The sequence below is a fragment of the Giraffa tippelskirchi genome, chromosome 12 (assembly GCF_054371585.1).
Source record: "Giraffa tippelskirchi isolate mGirTip1 chromosome 12, T2T-mGirTip1v1.2.pri, whole genome shotgun sequence".
NCBI classification, from domain to species: domain Eukaryota; kingdom Metazoa; phylum Chordata; class Mammalia; order Artiodactyla; family Giraffidae; genus Giraffa; species Giraffa tippelskirchi.
The window spans coordinates 19,434,531-19,457,811 of record NC_137286.1 but is presented as its reverse complement, the minus strand read 5'-3'; the positions used below and the strand labels follow the sequence as shown (position 1 = coordinate 19,457,811).

At 33.4% G+C, this 23,281-nt stretch overlaps 1 protein-coding gene across 31 annotated transcripts in view; it reads left to right on the top strand.

The window, feature by feature from the left end:
- MIA2 (MIA SH3 domain ER export factor 2) overlaps window positions 1–22,272 on the top strand; it is a 77,404-nt gene extending 55,132 nt beyond the window's left edge. For 19 of the 31 annotated variants that reach the window (XM_081547779.1, XM_081547783.1, XM_081547798.1 and 16 more), the window contains 11 exons: window positions 841–979; window positions 1,625–1,726; window positions 2,754–2,814; window positions 3,364–3,399; window positions 6,658–6,725; window positions 7,949–8,031; window positions 12,734–12,892; window positions 15,593–15,715; window positions 19,886–19,944; window positions 20,601–20,835; window positions 21,943–22,272. In XM_081547779.1, the coding sequence (XP_081403905.1) occupies window positions 841–979; window positions 1,625–1,726; window positions 2,754–2,814; window positions 3,364–3,399; window positions 6,658–6,725; window positions 7,949–8,031; window positions 12,734–12,892; window positions 15,593–15,715; window positions 19,886–19,944; window positions 20,601–20,835; window positions 21,943–22,109 (1,232 nt within the window). In that variant the 3' untranslated portion in view covers window positions 22,110–22,272. Of the gene's footprint in view, window positions 1–840; window positions 980–1,624; window positions 1,727–2,753; window positions 2,815–3,363; window positions 3,400–6,657; window positions 6,726–7,948; window positions 8,032–9,645; window positions 9,775–12,733; window positions 12,893–15,592; window positions 15,716–19,885; window positions 19,945–20,600; window positions 20,836–21,942 lie in introns of all 31 variants that reach the window. The other 12 variants (XM_081547778.1, XM_081547787.1, XM_081547786.1 and 9 more) reach the window with 1 other exon arrangement.
- The last annotated feature ends 1,009 nt before the right edge of the window (window positions 22,273–23,281 follow it).

Here is a 23,281-nt window from a genome sequence, read left to right as displayed (position 1 = left end):
CATGACATATATCAATAAAATTCTAATGATTGTTAGTATGATTTTGGAATTGTCCTGTTTAGGCAGAGTGAGTTTTGCCTTGTTTCAAGATTTGTGGTATGGTCGTGATTCATACACATTTTTTTGGGAGATGTCACCTTAGTCTTAGAGGAGTTGAATTATGTTATGTTGAAAGAGAAATAATTTCTCTAATTAGTGCATCCACTAATTATTTTATAATCATGATTAATTAGAATTGTTCATTTTAATTTTCATAGATGATTCTTTCAGGTTGAAACAAAGCTAAAGTTGGTCATTTCCTTTCCAGTCTTGATGTGGTGTAAATCAGCAGGACTTTGGGACATTCATTATCAGAAAATCCAAATTTCTGGCTTGATTTTTAACATGTATAAAAACTTTGGCTTAAAAAGAGGCTGGGTAGAAGTATTAATGGGTCAACTTTTTCCTAGGGAAAAAAAGATGCATTATTAATCATGTGGAAGAGGTTCACAGAAAATAGTGAGCTAAAGTATTTGCCTTCAAAATCCTCATCACCAAAACTTTGAGAATTTTAGTAACTTTTGTCTCCTAGACTGAAAATTAGATGCTAGAATTAGAGTACTGAAGGTTTTAGAAATTTTTTTTAGGAAATCCTTAAAAAATAAAAAAAATTATAATAATTTATATAGCTCTTTAACATGTTAAAAGGTATTTAGGCGAACAAAATATCTGATCGATTTTCTGTTGGAAAGAATTTAGTTTATTAATAATTAGTTTTTGTAATTTTTATTTTTATAAAACATTAATGTGTAGCTCAAAATATTTGCTCCCTTAATTGTGATTTAAAAAATTTTTCTGTAGAGCGTATTAAAAATCTCCAGACTGAACAAGCATCTTTACAGTCAGAAAATACACAGTTTGAAAGTGAAACTCAAAAACTTCAGCAGAAACTTAAAGTAATGACTGAACTATATCAAGAAAATGAAATGATACTTCACAGGTAATAAATTCTATTGGTCACTCCATTGAGTGGCAAATAAAATAGCTTAAAAATGTTTTGCATTCAGCTTATGTGATCATTTAGGCTTCCCTTGTGGCTCAGCTGGTAAAGAATCCACCTGCAATGTGGGAGACTTGAGTTTGATCCCTGGGTTGGGAAGATCCCCTGGAGAAGGGAAAGGCTACCCACTCCAGTGTTTTGGCCTAGAGAATTCCACGGACTGTATAGTCCATGGGGTCACAGAGTCGGACATGACTCAGCAACTTTCACTTTCACTATGTGGTTATTCAAAGTTCTTAATTTACGATTGGGTTGCATTTCATCAATTTATTTTTTTAAGAAAGTTATTTGATTTTGAAACACTTTTTCTTCAATGATAAAAATATAAGTGATAATGGTGAACTCTTAAAGCTTCTGTATTAGTAGTACTGTAGTGGATAAGGTGCTTTACGATTTGAGTCTATAATATTAAATTCCACACTCAGGTATATTTGTTTTTGTCTTACGTGTGATGTTTTTATTGATGTTTGCAGGTTGCTTTATGGGAAGCAGTAGAATAAATCACCAGTTGTGATATAATTAAAAATATACCGTTGATTATTTTATGACATCCAATAACAGAAATAAAACACTTTTTGTTTTAAGGAAATTGACAATGGAGGAAAATTACCGGTTAGAGAAAGAGGAGAAACTTTCCAAAGCTGATGAAAAGATCAACCATGCAGCTGAAGAGCTGGAGACCTATAGGTATGAATGTATTTCACCCCTTTCTTTTTGAGGTAGGAAGGGTATCCATACAAAAGCCCAAAAGCAGAAAAAAATAATAGAGCAATAAAAAAAATCCCCCATAATTTTGTTTTATTATTTTTCATTTAGATGTCTTGCTCTTATGTGATTATACAGAAAATATAAAAAGGAAAAAAGTTTTTCTTTTATTCTATGTAACTCAAAATCTATTAGATTAGTTGGATTTGAATATGGGCAATCCTATATTATGTTAAGGTTAAGAACTTTATGAATGTGACTAATTTTAAGATCTTTCCTCTTTGGTTCACATGGGAAAGAATGTATATAATATTAATCAATTTGAGGAGTATGCTGCAAAAAGAAGAATAAGCCTTAATTAAAGTTATGAAGAAGTGTTTATAAGACCATAAATCTAGTTTTTACCTTAGCTCAATCCTTACTGAAATAATCAATCCTAAAATAATAGAAATAATAAAAACCTAGAGAAAGTAAGTGACAAGATTAAGCAGTACTCCAAATAGTTGTGATACTTCATTTTACATTAGGAAGAACAAGCTTGAATTTTATCCAAAAGAAGTTTTTAGTCTTATAAGGTCTTTTTATAGTCTTATGAACTTTAAGTCTTTTTAGTCTTATAAAGGTAATAGCATTTTCTTTCTCACAGATCTTTAATTTCCTAGAGTTCTATTAAGACTATAGACATCTGAATACATCTCCCAATATGCTTCTTAAAAATGAAAATGAGCCAGTATTCCATCTAAATCTTTTCATGATTTCTGTTTTAGGTAAACTCAAGTAGTGGTATTCCTAAAGCTTACCTAATGTTTAAATTATATCAGGAAAAAAATATGCTTTAGAACCTTGCAACTAAACCACCACCACCAAAGGTGATGAACATGTGGAGTTCTAAAGTTACATGAAACTAAGCAGTCTAGGTGTTAAATTAATTAATATTTTCAGTAGAGATGGTGTGTTCTGTCATTTCTGAGTTTATGTTAAGAGTAGAATGATTGTTTGTTCTTTATAGAAAGCGAGCCAAAGATCTAGAAGAAGAGTTGGAGAGAACGATTCATTCTTATCAAGGACAGGTATGTGTGTGTGTGTGTAACTTAAAACAGTGGTGATTTGTTTGAATTCGTATCTGTTTTGATGCAGGAGTGTAGTTAGTCTCTTGAGGTTTTGCATGTGGTGGCGGAACATTTATAGGGAGCAAAGATTCGGGGACAAGAGACATTGTTTAAAGTTGCTAAGTGAACTACTGCTGATTTGGGAATTTGAGTTGCATAAATAAATCAACATATATCAGCATTAGGATCTTTTATATATATGTATATATATAGCCAGTCTGGCTAGTTGTCTCTTAATTGGTACCTCCTGTTGTAATTGATTATTGTGTAAAACAGAAATGTACTAGACAAAAATTTCAGTTGTCTTTACATTGTTTTTGTTTTAGAAGTATAACAGAGTAGATCATATGTAGATGAAAATTTGCTGTAAAATAATACTTGCTGACTTTCTGGAGATGATTGAGTTATTTTTGAGTTTATGAGTTTTATATTAAATCATAGTTGTAGGTATGAATGTTTTTTACAGAAAAAATAGTTATTAGTAGTATTTTAATGACTTTTCTTTTTCAGATTTTTTCTCATGAGAAAAAAGCACATGATAATTGGGTAAGTATTAAATTTTCTTAGGCTTTTTTGTCAAATTGTTCTTTTTCCTAATTTAGATGAGCAGTGTAAAGGTATACTTTTACAACTGAGAAAAAAGGGAGAGTTAAATCAGTTTCTTTTAATTTCACCGGTAGTGGAATTACATCCCTTATGAACTAAATACTTTGTTATGATACAGTTATTCACAAAATCTGATTTTTCCTTCTCTGCTTTTAGCACATTACTTCTTTGCAAGGAGCTTTACTCTTTGGGGCTTATACTCTGGGGGAGGTGAGGCAACGTTCATAGACTTGTTTCAGGCAGTGGATTGCCAGCTAATTACTTGTGGACAAATTTTTTAAATTCTCTGGGCTTGTTTACTCATCTGTAAAACAATGGGACTAGCTGATGTAATAATCTAAAGCCCGTCCTAGTTCTAAAAGTTATATTAATATAATTCAGGTATCTGATTCTCTGATTTTTAACTACTTGTTATACATTAAGAAAAAGACCATCACAAGAAATGACATGTCAGTGCTTTGGAGGAACTGTATGAGGAACTGATAACTATATAGATTTTGAGTAATGATCAGGATGGTCTCTCTATCATGAAGAATTGTTGTTAATAGCTGGCCTTTGAAAGACTTGCCCCTCAGAGTCTTCAAGGGGAAGCGATTTGCACAGTAAGTGAATATGGGGTCTGGAGTCAGCCTGTCTTGGTTGATATCCTGGCTCTATCACCTACCACCTGTTCCTTACCTAAAGACAGAGATATTATTAGTATCTATTTCACAGTTATTGTGATGACATTAAATAAGATAATTCTGATAGCCAAGTAGCTGACATATAGTAGGCATTCAGTAAATGTTAACTGTTAAATTATCACTGTTGTACTGAAGCTTGGAAGATATTTTTATTTTTAGGCATGGATGTTTCTTGGAATGGAGATTTCAGCTTAGAGTAAGAAATTAGATAAGTTGAATATCAGGGTCCTTCCCAATTTTGAGCTTTTATATGCTTCTGTAATGAGGGTTCAAGTGAAGATTTGTTATTGAAATAAAATGCTGGTCTTGGAAATGAATTTAGTCTTCTTCACCCCTTTCTAAATGCTCAGATGCAAATTATTTTTTAAAGATGGAGAGGAACTGATGTTTATTAGTATTGCATATATTCTAGGCACTGTACTCAAAGGCATTTTACATATATTACTCACTCAGTCCACACAATAACTATAAAAAAAATAGGTATTGTAATTCAGGTCTTCCTGATGAGGAAACAGCCCTAGGTCACCTGATTAGAGAGTTAAGATTGGAGATTGAAACACTGACCTTTTAGATTCTAAGTCTTATACTTTTTTTTTTAGATTCCAAGTCTTTTACTATTTCTTTTCAAGACATTGAAATTCTTGTTTAGTAAATGATGACATTGACCTTAAATTAAAACATACAGAAAATATGCCCTTCATGTCTCAAACTAAAAAGATATTTTATTAAAATAATATATACTCATTGAACAAAAATTTATACCATGTAGAAAAGTACAAAGAAGTAATCAGCAGTAATACTTTATTCCATGCTTTTATAGATACATTGAGACATAAAGCACATATATATGTTTAAAAAAACAAGATCATATATTATTGTTTTATAACCTTTCTTAATGTATCATAGATATTTTTTATGAAGTTTTATATTTTCTATGAAGTTTTTCATTTTATAAACTTTTAGTTTGTTTCCACTATTTTACTGTAATAAATAATTTCTTAATTTTAGTGTTACTTTCTCTGTTGAGCATTTCTTTGCTCCATCCTGTTAGATTTAATCTTCCTTTAAATTGTCATAGTACTTTGTTTTTTTTTTTGTATCCTGTGGCAAGTACTGTGGTTATTTGTATTTGTTCTTACCACAGATTTAAGCTTATAGGGACTGTTTTGTTTTCCTTCTTAACACCTGTACCTAATAGAATCTTTTTTGGTATTGTATTGTTAAGTGTTCAATATCTGACTCTAAATGTTTTAGAATACAATATGGTTGGTTATTTACTAAAATTACAGTTTTTGCTAACTTCTGGGTGTAAATTTTTCAAGTGTGAATCATTGTTATCAGTCTATTTTTATATTTCTTTGTTGTAGGTATATCTTTAATATATACTATACTATAATCAGAGTAGAACTTACTTTTGACTTAACTACACATTTTTGTGCCATATGTTTAAGAGTAAATCTGTTACACATTAGCAAACATTTAGAAATGATTTTAGTTCTGCATCATTAAAAGCTAAATGAATTGGTATTTTGATAGCAAAAATTGTTACAGTGGTGGTCTTTTTTGTTAGTACAAAATTGATTATATAATTCGGGAAAAGATTTACACCTGAAATGCTTTTGATATTGAGTGCTAACATGTGGTTAAGCTATATTTTTGGTGAATATTTGCCCAGTTAAAGTGAATTCTCAGGTACAGTTCAAAATTATAGACTGAATTAATTTACCTACCTTTTGGTGACTGTCACATTTGCTCTAGTGAACTGCATTAATCTGTCAGGTGTGATGTTCCACACTCTCCTGCTTCTACTCTGGAGAGCCCACGGAATAACAGGGAAACATGTAGTATTCTATGCAAACTTAATTTTACCTGCAGCTATTTGAGTTTATTGCATATTCTTGGTATAAGCTTTTTTTTCGTGTAACATATATATCGGTACTCTGATTTTTATTAAATGAAAGTGTCTTAAGTAAATGTAAAAGACTAAAGGAATGCATCTCTACAGTGCTGTGTACTTAATAAACATGCAGCATGCTTTGATTATATTCAGCCATTTAAAAAGATGGCCTTTACCAGCCTTTTTAGACCTTTATAGTTTCACAGAATTACAGTGATTTTCTTTCCAGAGATAGTTACTTTGTTCCACTGCCAATGCTGCCATGCGCAATAATTCTGAGTCTCCATTTCTAAGCTTGGGTCCTCTTCCATTGCTCTTGTCATGTTATTTGGATATTTACAACACCAAGTAATTTTAATCCTTGACTTCGCATCTAGCTGAAAGCATTTCTTGGCAAGTACCTGATTAAACTCCAGCCTTAGGCTCATCTGGTTGTATAAAACTCATTCCTTTTTGATATAATTTTCTAAATTAAATTTTTTTACATTGAGTTTACTGAAATGCATACTTACATACTTAAGTGATTGTGATATTTGTATGCAATTATTGAGATATTTATGTATGCTTATATTTCAAGTTTTCATAAATTTATTTTAAAAATATATTATTTTCCTTAAGTTGGCAGCTCGGACTGCTGAAAGAAACCTCAATGATTTAAGGAAAGAAAATGCTCACAACAGACAAAAGTAAGTATCTTAGTAGGAATACTTTAAAAACTTTGCTTATGACTTTTATTCTTAGTTGTTATTTGATTAAGTAGTTAATATTTTTATAAGGATAAACAGACTTTCAGTGACTCAACATATCTAGTAGAAAAGTATACCTTAGTTCTGTTAGAATTTACTAGATTTTTTGTTTGAAACACTTGTTTTAGAGGTTACTGTAACAGAAAGAAACTTTTCATAGATTTTTTTGTAAAAAGTATAACTTAAAAAAATTTTGTTTAAACCAGGCTGGGTAGAAGGAGATTATAAGAAATGGAGATAGAAAGGATAAATCTCTCTGACATGGTAATTCACAGAGTATTAGCATCTTTTAATGAATAAATGGATAGAATGTTTATTATTTCTCTTTTTCCATGATTTTGTTATATTGGATGGCATTGCTTTACAATAACAAAATGAACAAGAGGATAAAAGAGTACAACATACAGTTGAAGGGAAGAGTAAATGGTTTTCTATGAAGACTGTAAAAGTCTTCCCATAGTGTTATAATTTCTTGAAGAATGTACTATTAACATTATCTGGTATTAGTTTTAGTCTCTTGTCTTTTCTACTCAGAAATTAAAGCCATATGATTAAATGTTTTATTTCAGATCTAATGGTATAGAACTAGAAATAAGATTCTTTTAAAATGTCATATTTTTCAGATAAAAAGTTTGGAAAGGAATAAAATAGTAGGATGAATTAATCAGATTCCAATTTTATGTTATGATTGGAATCATATGGGTAACACTACAATGGAAAGCTTATGTGACTCAGAGCTGGGAGCCCTGAGTTTTAACCCGAGTACTTTCATTTTGCATAAATCATTTAAACTCCTAACCTCACTTTCCTTAGTTGTAAAATAATAGGTTTGAACTCATTGACCTTGGAGGGCCCTTCAAGATCTTTCTAAAAGTTGGATTCTGTGATACGGTATTCTTTGTAGCCTAGTTTCTATGAAAGAGAACAAAACAACTCCAAACCTCAACAAAACATCACTATCATGAGGCAAAAGGAACCTGTTACCCTAAAATAAATCGTGGGGGATATATAAAGGTATTTTGGTCAGAATAATTTTAAAGGACCTGTTTCTTTTATGTAGATAATGAGATAATAAAAAGTAGTTTATAATAGTGGCGTTTTTCTTGAAATGTGAGTGCTTCTCTTAGATAAGTAACTTAGTGATGTTTGTTCTTTATTTGCAGATTAACTGAAACAGAGTTTAAAATTGAACTTTTAGAAAAAGATCCTTATGCACTTGATGTTCCAAATACAGCATTTGGCAGAGGTAGTTTTTTTTTTTTAACCCCTCATTAAAAAAATACTTATTTTATTATATTTTGTACATACCATTTATATTAGTGTGAGTTAACACTACTCCTTATGAATTTTTTAGATTTTGGAGATAGGGTTCTAATCTGAGTTCTCTTGTGGTCTCCCAAGTCTGAGTTTTGTTCTCTAGCAATAATGTGAATAATGGCTTTCTCAGTGGCATTTTGTAGGATGATGTATGTTTAGTACCTTGAGCTCCTTGGGAAACAAAGTGCTTGGTACATAGTAAGGTACTCATTAGTTTTTTGGAAAGTGAATGGGTAAAGATTGCTTAAATGGAATAGCATTGTGACTGTTTACATATTAATCATTCTTTGGAATTTGCTTGAATTTTAAAAATTAGAATTAAAACAGCTGGTTTTAAATTATTTAAAACTTCATTAAAAAGGTGGGAAAACTATTAATCTGAGTTTTGATTGCTTTAATTACCCCCAAAAGAACCAGTTATTTGGAAGATGTATTTAATATTTCTGTCCATTCATTAGTGAGTTAGCATCTTTCTGATCTCATACTATTCCAAATAGTTTACATTTTTCAAAATAATTTTGGTTGAATTGGAATTAAGCTTCTAGGGTAGTAAAAACAAACCTAACTTGTTTAGGTAGACTCCTCTTTTAATAACTGTTGAAAAGTTATAAAAATCACTTTGAGAGTCCAGTTTCATTAAGTATTTCTACATTAAGAAATAGTAGATTGTTATGAATTTCAAATAGGAACAAAATCTGGAGTTGAGGGAGTTATAGAGAAAGAATTTTTATATGAATCTAATGCAAAAATGTCTCAGGGTAAATAATGCTTTGATCTTTTGTTGTAGCTACATTTGAATACTATATAAGCTACACAATAAAATTTAGCGTGTTTTGAAAAGTATTATTTTCGGTGGCATTGAAGTTTGTTTGTTTTTTTGATAATGTTGTTGATTTTTGATCTTTGGAAGTCTAACCATTATTTGAGAATGGTGAAGTTTGTAAAATGATCAGAGTTTTGGTTATATGATAAAGTGATTTATTTGATGTATAAAACTGAGTTTTCACTGGTGATAAATCAGAAGTAATTTCTGATGCTTCAGAGTATTTTGTGTTTTTTTTTTCCTGCTTTTAAAAATCTGAATTTTACTCAGGTAATTCATAGCCCAATACAGGCCCTATCTGGCTCTGATTTAAACAGAGCCCTTCTATTGGTACAACCCTCACCAGCTGAACTATCTGGAAGCATACTGCCATTAAAAACAAAACAAAACCAAACAAACTTCATGCCCCTCAAATCCTCTTATAACTCTAAAATATGGTGTCTTTTACTTAATAGTGTATGATCATTCAAGTGTATTAGTTACCAAAAGAGTGATGTTTTCATTGACTGAAGTGTCTATTTGGTAGATAGACTTAAACACATGGTTCTATATATAGCTCTATCCCATATTAGCTAAACCCAAGGCACGTTTAGTATCTAGGACAGAGATTAAATTTAAATTGACAATAGAATGACCCGATGGTAATTGCTGCGATAGGATTCTAATCTATAGTGTAGGTAATTGAAACTGAATTTAAATATGCTGTTTTAATTATTCCAGAGCATTCCCCATATGGTCCCTCACCATTGGGTCGACCTTCACCTGAAATGAGAGCTTTTCTCTCCCCTCCAACTTTGTTGGAGGGTCCACTCAGACTCTCACCTTTGCTTCCAGGGGGAGGAGGAAGAGGTATATTGTTTAAACATCTTTATTACTCTAGATTTCTTCCTTACTTTATATTTTCATCTCAACTTATCTTTAAAATGATCTTTAAAATAAACCTTTGAAAAATACAGGCATTCCTTGCACTTACTCTGGGTTAATTTTTGTTTGGAAAAGGAACTCTGTGACATCTAATTTGAATATATTTTTCCCTTAGAAACCTATTTCTAATGGATTACATTTTGGTCAGGGACTTGATACATCATTTTTTAAAATCTTTTTAAAAACTGTATCTTTTACTACATAATATATAACTTTATAAAAGTATATATGAAATACAGTAACCATATAACCTAGCATAAAATTGTATTTTAATTAAGGATTATTGGAATACAGAATTTTTTAAAAATCTTTTTTTACTTTATTATCATGATTCATGATCTTGTTATTGTAGAAAATCAGAAAGTGAAAGTGAAAAACTTAGCTTTTGTGTTTTTTTTTAAGAAATAAGGAATTCAGAAGTGCTCTCTTGTAGGCATAGTTTTGTTGGGAACCTTAAAAGAGCCCGATACTTTGAGAAACTGACCCAAGATTGTGTGCTTTGTTACCCCCTTATGTGTTTTTGAGAATTTCCAGAGCCATTCAAGCCCAAGCATTAGCTATTGATCTTTCTGCAGTTATCTCATCAGCACTGATGTTACCTGTATACCTCTTTTGATCTGGAGTTTTCCTCTTTTGATCTCTCAACTATATTTTGTTTGCCAAGTTACTTTAAAACTTTCTCTTGCGCTGTGGCAAAATTCAAACACATTTATTCCAAAATCAAGAGCCTTAGGTTTTTAGCCCTGAATTTGTGTTTATATTATGTCATATTACACATGAACATAAGTGTGATTGAAGCCAGTCACATGAAATAGTACCTTACTATCTTTGATGCTTTCTGGTAACTTCTATTCAGTTCTATTCCATTTCATTAAGAAAGAATACTAGTTAAGATTAACTTCATACACCACAATGGGTTGCAGCCAACAGTCTGAAAAACAGTGCCCTGTAAGTAAGGGTATAAACTGGCTAAATTGTCAATGTGAATCACTATAAGTTGAATGACATAAGTCAAGGATTGCTTGTAGTTAATTGAATATTTGAAATAACAGTAAAAATTACCTTTGATTTCTCCTCTCCTATTTAAATTACTTTCCTTTCTTTTTAAAATAACTTTCAAGATACAGTGTGATTAGATCATTTGCAAGGGTGTTTTACTGTTTGTTAGAAAAGCTACAGAAGTTTTAGGTAAGTTATCAGCAGGTCTTAAAAGAGTTGCTTTGAACTGAAAGTTTCTATGACCCACAAAAGAAGAATGACCTTTCTTTTCCTTCCTCTTATCATTTTTTTTTTTTTGAAAGTTTGGATGAGATACATGTTTGAGTAAGGTTGAGTGTAAGGAAAATAATTTCTTTTTAGAGTAAATTGTATGTAACTTGTGGACTGAATGAAAAACCTTGACCTTTAGCGTGTTCATGTTGGCAGTTTTTCACCTAATAGTCACTTGGCCTGTACTTTTTTCCTCTGGAAGTAAGCAATCAGGAGAAAGTCTTTGAATGTTTCCTTTAAAGATCAGTTTTTCACTCTAGACAATCTCAGCCTAATTGACTCTTGCACATTTTTCACCGATTTAATTTTCTGCTTTCCCAGCCTTTTTTTTCCTTCTGATGAACTGATTAGAAGGATGAACAAACTAGAAGGAATAAGGAAAAGTTGACCTTCTGACATAAAAGTCAGTTGGCTTCCTGACAACAAGAGTAGATAGAACAATTTTAAAAATTGCTAAAATTAAAAAAAAAAAAAGAATGCTTATACTGATTGGTACAAGTTAGCATGAAAAGGTCATATTAATTTTATCTCTTAAAGGAAGTACTGAAATGTGGGGAGCATTTTAGAATGATTTCTATTAAAATAATTATTTTTTAAAGTTGTTCTTTGAAAAGTTAAATAAGCTTTTGTTTTGTGGGCAATATAATTTTGAGGAGACCTCATGCCCCCCTCAATGACAGTTGAAATATTAATTAATTAATTTTGTTATTTAATATTAAAACTTTTTATATTTGTGTTTTTCATTTTAATTGAGTATGGGTTGTTAGTTGAGGTGCCATTCTTTCTGTGGTCATAGGAAGGGAACTTTGGAATGATTCTCTTTCTTTATAAATGTTAGCATGTCAGGTTTTCTTATCCAAATGACTGTTACCTTGTTCAGAGTGTTTATTTCAACAGTGCTGTTGCTTTTGAAACTCTGTTTTAGACTTGTCTTCAGAGTTGTGAGCTCTCTTTGGAGGTGAACTTGATATTTAAAAATTGCTAGAAGCCACTTAAAGCCAAATTTATTTGGCATATATAAATTTTGTAATCAGACTGGTTAAAATCATTTCTGAGGCAGAAGTCATGAAGAAGAATCATGAGTCTACTTACTACAATAGTAAGATGCAATTTCTTGAGTGGCTCTTAAGTTAATCTGAGTACATTTCTAAAAGATACTTTGAGTAGTTGCAGAATTATTAAAATAGGTATGTAGCCTCTAAGATGACTGTTTTAAAGGCCTCATACTCTTTGACTATGGCATATTAGTTTAATTACAAAAATCTCATAATTATTACATCTGATATTGAAATCCTTTACTTTGCTATTTACTTTCTACTCTTATTTTTCAGACTTAGTATTTATAATTTCCAATTTAACCACTGATTTTATATGTAAATAATGGTAATAACATTCAAGAATGAGTTTTATAGGCAAGTATTTGTGTATATGACAAAATATTTCCTTTTGTTTTAGAAATGGCGTTGGTAGGATAGAGTTATAGCCTAATGTATCTTAGGAAAACTTGCTTGGAATCTCATTGTTTTGGCTTTCAAAAAAGGCCTGGATTTTATTTGATGAGAAATCTTATAATACTTTTTTAGATAAAACAGTTGTATCTTTCTTCTTTAATTAGGCTCAAGAGGCCCAGGGAATCCTCTGGACCATCCGATAACCAATGAAAGAGGAGAATCAAATTCTGATAGGTTAACTGATCCTCACAGAGCATCTTCTGACACTGGTTCCCTTTCACCTCCCTGGGAACAAGATCGTAGGATGATGATTCCTCCATCAGGTATGGAATGAGTATAGTTAGTGTGTATATTTGAAAGGCAGCCAGTATGTGCAACATACAGGAATGAAAGAAGAGAGAAGAACACGTGTGTCCTGTCTTAAGGAGAACCATGATACCTATTAGAAAACAGTAGTAACATAAATTTCCAAAGAGAATAATTAGGGATAATTATTCACATTACAGAAAACTGTCCTCCCTCCACCCCCACCATGCAATGTGTTTATAGTTTTTGTTGCTCATAGAAGTGATACATGTTCATATTTATGTTAGAAAATTCGAACAGTGGAGAAATGTGTAATTAGGAAAGTGAAAAAATTGCCCTTGTCATCTTAAGCATCCCCCTCCCAGAATGTAGTTTTATATCTTTTACGGAGTTCTTTTTTGATATGCTTTCATAAACATAGGTATACCTATTCCTTCATCACGTCTGTGCAGTTATACCATTCACCTTCTTATAATTGTCTTTTTGCCCTTGAACAGTATATCTTAGATTAATTGTCAAGATAAATATATTTACCAGAAGACTCACAGTAGAATATTCTGAAGTAAGGCAATAACTGTTATTCCCTTATAACCTCTATTTGCCCAAGGAATGTTATTAAAATTATTCAGTTTGCTAAACTTTTATTTATGCACAGTGTTTCAGGGACAGACACTGTTATGTAAAGTGAGCTATACCTCTTTGCATAAATTAGTTACATTAAAAAAAAAATACTAGTTCAGATTGCTTCCTGAGGAGTTGGAGAAGGAAGAATATTGTGGTTAAAAAAACCTTTAATTCCAAGAGTTAGCCTTTGCTTTGTTAGTGTGTGTATGTCGTATGGAGTGGATATTTCTTTGGTTTGAGGTTACTTTTGTTTGATATCAGTAGAATATCAGCTTCATAAAAACAGAGATTTGTGTCACTTTAGTTCACTGCTGTATCTCTAGAACCTAGAAAAATGCTAAGCCTGTAGTATTTGCCCAGTAAATATTTGTTGAATGAATGAATATCCAAATAATTCTGAGAAAGCTGAATATTTTTCTTTCTGTTTTCATATTTAGAAATATATATGCTGTGACTTTCAGACTTAAGAATCTGTTAATAGGTGGCATAGAACATCCTCCTTTTAAGGATTTTTTTCTTGAGTAGCATTCATTTTAAACTTTAGATGTGATAAAAATAAAGATGAATAATTTACAGCCCCTTTCTTAAGGAGTTTGATTTCAAGCTTTTGTATTGTATTTCTGTGTGTGTGTGTATATATATACATATATATATATTTTAAATTTTTTGTTTGGCTGCATTAGGTCTTAGCAGGCTCTTTCTTTGTGGCTCACAGACTCTCTAGTTGTGGTGCATGGGCTTAGTTGCTCCAAGACACGTGGGATCTTAGTTCCCCAACCAGGGATCAGTCTCGTGTCCCCTGCATTGCAAGGTGGATTCTTAACCACTGAACCACCAGGGAATCTCATATTTTTGTAAAGGATGTTCCTTTTGAGCATTTACAAGCTGTCAGTGCCAAGAGTCCCTGTCACATGCTCTGCCTCTCCCTCCAAGTATTATCTAGTGTGGTGATGCTCAAACTTGGCTTATCATCAGAAATAATCTAGGGGACTTAAAAAAATGCAAATACCTGGGTTTCACCACATTCTCCCACCCTTGTTTTTCTGTGAATTTCATTGAAGTATAGTTGACTTAACGATGTTGTCATTACACCTTCTGAATGTGATCTCTGGAGGTAAGATCTGTATTTCCCAAAAAAACCTCTCTAGGAGGTTCTGAGGAATAGCTAAATTTAAAAACTACCAATTTATCCAGTGCCCTTACTAAATAGAGAAGGGAACTGAGTCCCAGAAGAGGGATTTTCCCTGACAGTCTTAGGTTAGAACAGTTAGCTAGGTGAGGAGCTGAGGCTGGAACTCAAACAATAGTGACCGTTACTCATAAAATTGGAACATATTTGACATGTTGTTTAACAATTGCCTGAAACCTATAATTTTTCAGACTTTTTGATGTTGTCCCATAGATCTCTGTCTCCTCATCTTATTGCCAAATTTTTTTCCTTTCTTTCTCTTTTTGGTTGAATAATTTCTGTTGATCTATCTTCAAGTTTACTGACTCTTTCCAGTGTTATTTCCATTCTGCTGTTAAGCCCATCTGGTGCATTTGGGGCTTTCCTGGTGGCTTAGTGGTAAAGAATCTGGGATTTGACCCCTGAGTCGGGAAGAGCCCTTGAGAAGGAAGTGGCAACCCACTCCTGTGTTCTTGCCTGGAGAATCCCAGGGACGGAGGAGCCTGGTGGGCTACCATCTATGGGGTCGCACAGAGTCGGACATGACTGAAGCGACTTAGCAGCAGCAGCAGCAGCTCCTCAAAGCCTTTTTTGATTTATTGATGTATCCACTTCCTTCCACTATTATTAAAATTAAAGTTAAATCTATCTATAAATATATATAACTAAATTCTGTTTATATATTCTGATGTACATGTAGTAATGGAAACTTTCAAACTCCAAGGTATCACCATATTTGTGTTTACTAAAAAGCAAAATTATTGCCTTAAGTAAAGTGTGTAGTTTTCCTAAAATTGTTTACTATCATCTACCAAGAATATATGTCAAAGTCTTCTAGAGAGAAAAATTCTATGTTCAATGAATTAAATTTAAGCAAACTTGATTTTTATCTTTAATGAAGATATTTTAAAAACATGTTTTCTAGGCCAGCCATATCCTGATCCAGTTCTTCTTCCACAAAGGCAAGAGAGATTTTATTCTAATTCTGGTAGACTTTCTGGACCAGCAGAACTCAGAAGTTTTAATATGCCTTCTTTGGATAAAACAGGTAAGAAATATTCTGTGAGTGTATGTGTTTTTTAGTAATGATGGCATACTAAAGAACTGGAAGCTGCATAAAGGACCAATATAATTGTGATTTCTGCTTGGCTCTTAAGATCACAATTTCTTTCCTGAGAACTTCCTGGTTTTATGTTTCTTGCTATTTTGTACACATCCATGGCATCTGCACATGTGTTGGTGGTTGGTTTGGGCACTATTGCAATGACTTTATTCTGTGTACCTATGATGGTAAATTTTACTGTGTTCCATGATTAATTTTCTAGTTTTTCCAGTCCACTTACATAAATCCTGTGTAGTAATCAGAGAAATTAGGCTATGTGAATGATATGTGAAAATATACCAGAGAAATAATTTGAGTGCATGCTCTGTTGATGGGTTAATTAGTTACCTTGTTTAAATTTTTCATGCTTAAGTAGATTTAACATTTACTGAGCAACCAACAATTTGTCTGGGGCTCATTTTCTTAAACCACCTCATAGCAATCCATTGAAATTGGGAATTACATACACCCAATGTATTTTAGAAGTACATAACAAAAGATTAAAAGTAGAAAATGAAAAATTTATGGATAAAAGATTTCCTCAGGAAAGGGTATATATTTTAGGAGAGGGAAATTATCCAGTTGGAATATGTATTATTTTGGAAAATCATTCTTCTCTGAATAATAAACAAAGAAGGAGACCTGTGGCCTGGTTTTCTGTTATTATAATTATTTCTGTTTGGTGTTTGAAATTGTTTTCCTGCATTAATTCAAGCTTAATGTGAATGAAAGTATGTGTGATTAAACATCTATTTCTAAACTTATGCTATTTAAAATTTTTCACATTTTTGTTCATTTTTTTTGTAATTGAACAGTATTTAATTTAGCGAGTAATTTTTAAGTTCTTTCACTGTAGAAGGTACACTGCATGACATGGTAGACAATATAATTATAGTAAGGTATAGTTTTTAGCTCTAAGGAGCTAATAATTACTAATAGAGGAGAAAGACAGATATATATGCTTGACTGATACTAGTCAGAATGATAAGTCCCATTAGAGAATATGTTATGTTCACAGAAAGTGAAAACGCCCATATAGTTGAAGGATCAGGGAAAACTGTGAAAGAGGTGGCATTTGAGCTGCTTTTGAGGGAATTTGAAAATTTAGGTAAAAGGTCTGTGCCAGTAATAATGAAGAGTATAAGCAAAAATAAAGAAAAGAGCATGAGTTATTGATGGATAATGCCTGTTAAACTGAGATATGAATCCCTTGATCTTATGAGGGTTAAATGAGTTAATGTGTGTGGAAGTATTTGGTAAGCTGAAAAATTTCTATATATATGTAATGTTTTGTTATTGGTGTATCAGTGTATGGTATTTACATGAAGGAAAGTGGTGTGAAATGGTTGAAATACATTAAGTAACACTAGTGCTCAGTAAACATTTATTGAATGAAATGAAAGACCTCATTTCATCTTTACAATAAACCTGTAAAGTAGATACTATTACCCTTATTTTACAGATGAAGAAACCAAGGCTCAAAAAAGTGCTTAAGAGCTCAGGTAGGAGGTGTTAGAGCTAGGATTTGATACCCTGTCTGACTTCAGAGCCATGGTCTTGATCCTTAGGCTTTACTGAAATGAGAGGGTAGTGGATCAGGTTAGTGCCTCAGCCCTGCCATTGATGCACTAAATATCTATAGACTGTTTACCATTTAACAGGCACTGTGGTAGCTGCTGTGTTTCAGTAGTGAATAGGTCTGCTGCTGCTGCTAAGTCGCTTCAGTCGTGTCTGACTCTGTGCGACCCTATAGACGGCAGCCCACCAGGCTCCCCCAGGCTCCCTTCCTGGGATTCTCCAGGTGAGAATACTGGAGTGGGTGAATAGGTCAGCATTCCTTATACCTGTGGTCTGTAGGCAGTTGCACTATATAGTAACAAAAGTAACAAGTGCAAAATGTTATGGGAGCTTATGGGCCACGAGCCACTAACCTAGATGAGAAGGGGTGATGTTTTGAATGTGGGGTTGTCGAGGAAGTCTTTTTGGAGGAAATGATGTATAAGCTGAGAATTAAAGGAGGAATTAACTGGGCCAGAATGATGTTTGATAATGTTCTGGGAGGAGAGAATAGCATATTTAAAGACACAGGTAGGAATGCCGTGTAATTATGGCTGCAACATGGAGTGGAAGTCAGAATATTGAAACAAGTAGTGTAGAAGTAAGCAGTGCATAAAGTTTTCAAGGCCTTGCAAACCTGTTCAGAAATTTTGGACCTACTTGTGGGATAATGGGAACATGTTAAAGGATTTTAAATGGAGAATAATCAGATCAGACCTGCATTTTGGAGAAATTATTCTAGTTGTGTTATGGGGAATAGATTAGAGGGAGCGGTTGAGATTGGAGAGAGGGTAACTTTTTAGAAGACTGACAGAAATCTACATGGATGATGGTGGTGACTTAGCTGAGCAGACAGAAAGATGTGAAGAGACACAGAGATAACATAATTGGGAGGACTTCAGATTGAAGGGAGTGAAGGAGGAGGGGGAGTCTTGGCTGATACTCGGGTTCTTGGCTAAGGCATGTGGGCCATTCGTTGTTCTGAGACAAGGAGCAAGAAGCAGTATAATGTTTGGTGGGAAATATTTTAAGTTAGCTTTGAACTTAAATTAGCTTGCCTGTGATACAGCTGCAAGGCTATTCAGGTAGGCACTTGAAGCTCGGAAGTCCTGGGGGAAATATCTAGATCTGACTTAAACGTCTGGAAATACAGTAGTAGAATACATCAAATTAGAGCTGTAGAATGGGTGACATTTCTCAAGGAGAGAATGAGAGGAGAGGAAGCTGAGGGTGGAACTCTGAAGAGATCATCCCTGAGGAGTCATGGAGCCCACTGAAGGGACTGAGAAGGAGCAGCTAGAAAGGCGAGGGAGAGAAGGTGCCCTCCCAGAAGGTGAAGGCTGAGAGGGTTGAAAGAGGGAGGGAATAGTCAACAATGTGAGAAATTACATTAAATAAGAATTTAAAGTTCTATTTTAATTGAGAAAAAAAAAGACATTTTATCTTGGGGGATATAATTTCAGTGGAGCGGTGTATGCTGCACATAGATTGAGTACAATGAGTTGGTGATGGACAGGGAGGCCTGGCGTGCTGCGATTCATGGGGTCGCAAAGAGTCGGACATGACTGAGCTACTGAACTGAACTGAACTGAACTGAGAGACAAAATGGGAGGAATTCTGAATAATATATATAGAAAACCTTTTTTGTTTTAGAAGAACTTTTGACTGTGAAGGGGAGTGATAGCTGTAAGGGGGTGATTCTCTTTTTCTGTCTAATTTTAAAGTAGTAGTTGGGAGAGACCTGCCTATAGGATGGGTCTAGCAGAAAGGGTGGAGGGAGGAAACAGAATGGGAGATCCCAGCGGAAGCTCGAGTCAGGGGACTCTGAGCACAGAATCAGGCTCTTAGATTGTCTAGAAGAATCCTAGGCAGGTGAAAAATGGCCAGTAGGATAAAGACGCTAATGACTGGCTGTTAGCAATGGAGTCTCCAAGATCAGCTAATTAGGGAAGGAAATGAAGAAAGGAGGAAACTGAGAGATCAGAGGACTGGAAGCTTCAGTGATACCCAAGGTCAAGTATAGAGAGGGTAATGAAATGAAAAGGCTGGGAAGGGACAGGTAATTGTGGTCAAAGAGAGGGTTGTTTAAATTTATGTTCTCATAGCCTGTGCAATTCTTGGTGATAAAGCCCAGGCACATTTATTTAGAAACAGTGGCTAATTCAGTGGCTAGTCTATGTTATGTGATGGAGGAATAAGGAAGGAAATTGGAGAGAGCAGGGAGGAAGAAAGGAAAGGAAAGGAAAGGAAGGCAGGAGGGAAAGGAGGTGGGGAGAGGGAGAGGAATGCTGTCTCCTGGAAGCTTCCTTAACGATGCAGCTTGCAGGATTGTCAAGGCACGTGGTGGAGAAACCACAAACATATGCCTTTGCAGAACTCTGAGTCTGCTGAAAGCTCCACGGACCTCAAGCTGTCCTTGTGGCCCTAATACAGGATGCTGGTGTCAAGCTGGCTTATGTGCCGACAAGGGGAGTGGGATATCAATGTCTTTTGTGATCTGAAGCTGTAAGAATGGCGTGATAAACCATGAATTTTTCATAGTTTAACTTTTATTTTTAGATGGGGCAGTATCTTCAGAAATGGAATCCAGTAGAAATGAAAGCAAAGATGATCTTGGTGTAAGTATTGAAAGTGGAATTGTATCCATGTATTCAGGATCTTTCTAATCTCTTGGTTTACTAGAATAGTAATTTAGCCAGCGTCTGTTTTTTTGATTAAAAGCTGCTGCTTTCTTTTTGACAAATGTACTTCATACTTTGCATTATAGCTATTTCCTTTCTGGATTGTACCCCATGGTGATAAAGCACAACAGACAGACTCAAGGCTTGATTTAGTTTATATAGTTAAACAAGAACTTGAATTCCCTCTTGGGCTTTTATTTTAAATCCAGGACTGTTTTAAAGTATGTTTTTTGTTTACTGTGCTTACAGTCTTGTTTTTTGGTCACCTTGAAAATAATAACATAAGCATTTTTTTTAGTATATGCTTGATAAAAGAATGTATATTTTGGTACTCTTGGGCTATTCTTATGTTTTATATTTAGTTGGACAATTACTTTGTTGGTTAAAGCTGTTTTCTGTTGAGTTAATAAAATATTCATGATATCTAAAATCCATCTGATGTAGAAAATGGAATCTTTCTCTGGAGCCTTTTATGGTATCATAGACTGCTTTCTGCCTAGGTGCCTAGATTCCTTCTTCTAAGCCTAAGTTTATAAGGAAAGCTATTGCAAACTTTGGTATTGCAGTGACTGCTGTATGTCAATTTGTTGTAGAACTTAAATGTTCCTGATTCATCTCTTCCCATTGAAAATGAAGCAGCTGGACCTGGTTTTGTTCCTCCACCTCGTCCTCCAGTCAGAGTTCCATTGTTTCCAATGGATACAAGGGGTCCTTTCATAAGAAGAGGGCCTCCTTTTCCTCCACCTCCTCCAGGAAGCATGTATGGAGCTCCCCGAGATTATTTTCCACCAAGGGATTTCCCTGGCCCACCACCTCCACCATTCGCAAGTATGCTTTATAAAGCTTTATATATGTCTTATAGAGTAGATCAGAAGCATTAATTTTACTTTCTATTCATGTAGTAATACAATGGAGGAAAATTTTTCTCATCTTCTGTAAGTGTACCATTATTTTTCCAAATTGGGAAGATTGCCAGCCATCAGTAATGAGGTCTCATTAGTAATGAGGCTTCAACTTGATTCATCTTAATAGATGTAGAATTACTTCTTTGTTTCACTAATCAAGAAAATCATTGGCTTTTTGCAACGTCTTATGTTAAGACTAAAATTATTTGTATCTTATTAGACAGAAATTGGGTACTATGTCAATTAGTAAAAATAATTACAGTTTATATTTTCGCATTAAAATGACTGGCTAAAGTATTTTAAAAAATCTTTTAAAATCCTTTTTCATAAGTAGCTCCCATGCAGTCCTACTTATTTAAAACATAGAATGTGTTTATCATCATGTTTGGACTAATTGTTGAATTTATTAAAATTCCTCATAGCCTCACATTTGAGAAAAGAGATGATTATTGCTTTTATCACTATCTGTTTCCATTTAGAACTACAGGTTTCAGCAGAATAAATACAGAATAAATATACTAGGAAAAAGCTTATCATTTGCCTGATAGAGTCATTCCTTCCCTCATTCCTCCTCTTTTTAAAGTTTAGAGTGAACTAAAATGAATTTTATTTGAGGAATTTCAAGACAGTTTTTGATATAACTAAATATTTTAGGATACTGGCAAATTAGATTTGTGAATTACTGATCTTAATTTTAAGACTGGTGAAAATTACATTACATGAAACCTTTTTGAGAGTAAGTTACTCTATTTTGAAATAATTCTTCTTTTTGTAAAGTGTTAAGATGTTAGATTTTCATAGGACAAAAATCTGCCGCTAAAATTAGTGATGTTCTCGTGAATCACATGTAGTTGAAGAGCATATGTTTTTCTGAATGTTGTAAAAATTCCTTTGTTAAATCAGGTAATTCTTCTGGTGTCATCTTTTGAAAATAAAGATAGGTGCTGGGAGTTATAAGCTAATGATTTATGGGGTTCGCAGTGCACGTGCTGAAAGTTAAAACCTGTATTTTTCCAATCTCTTTGAACAGTGAGAAATGTCTATCCACCAAGAGGTTTTCCTCATTATCTTCCCCCGAGAGCTGGGTTTTTTCCCCCACCTCCACATCCTGAAAGTAGAAGTGAGTTCCCGTCAGGGCTGATTCCACCTTCAAATGAGCCTACTACTGAGCATCCAGAGCCACCGCAAGAAACTTGACCATATTGTTGGTCTCTCTTCAAAAGTAATTTTGACTTCTCTCTCATTTTCAGTTTAAGTAACTGCTGTTACTTAAGTGATTATACTTTTGCTCAAATTGGAGCTTAATGGAATTATAATTCTCAGGATAGTATTTTGTAAATAAAGATGATTTAAATATGAATCTTATGAGTAAATTATTTCCATTTTATTTTGTTCTAGATGGTATAATTAATTTAATTCATCCACTATAACATAAACAATAAAGAGAGTTTTATAAATGTAATCCTGCAGTTGGGGATATTTTAAACTCCAAAGGCTGTGTGTCTATGCCAAGACTGTATTTACTATGGTTGCAGACAAATGTGAAAGTAACTTTATGCCTAATTAAATAAATTTTGATTGATTTAAAGACTTGATTGGCATTGATAATAATAAAATCAGCTAGTTTTGTCATAAATATGGCTCCATTAGTTAGTTTTTTTTTACTTCTACCAATGGCTTTGAGGCTAAAAACAATACCTTTTTGGATCTTTCCCATTCAGTTATCTTAACCAAAACTGTGCCCTTTTCTTATAAATAGACATGAATGACCCAGTGCAAAAAGTTAATACACTTAAAGATCATATTTTAAAACCGGGATATTGTCTAATGGCAAATTTCAGAATTTGGATATTCTTAGTTAATTCACTGATTTCCTGTGCAGCTTTATTTTTTTCTTGTTTTTCTCTTCATTTGTAAGATATTTACTGTTTTTAGTGGGGAATGTTGAGATTTACTGTAAGATAGCTGTGTTGAGGCAGTGTGTCATTTTGAGCTTTGAACTCAGTATCTTTAGAATGTCTCTGTAACTCGGGTTTGTATTCTATTGTTAGTCATTTTGCACATTAATATGATTATGAAAGGAAAAGCAATTAAGTATAGCTAGTGTTACACTATTTATATTGAAAAGTTGATTGGTTTTGGTTGTTTACTTGGATTTTTTCCTTTAGTGCCAAGAGACTAAATAGATGTTCTTTGAAATGCTGTTCTTGTGAGGCATTTACACTCCCTCTCCATTCTTACCCCTGCCATAGAAAAAAGGCTAAAAAGAAAGGCTCCATGTGAAATGCTTGGATAAAATAATAAGTAGAATGAGGACCAAAAAGCATCATTATATTCAGTATTAAAAGGCAGCCTTCAGTAGGAAATAA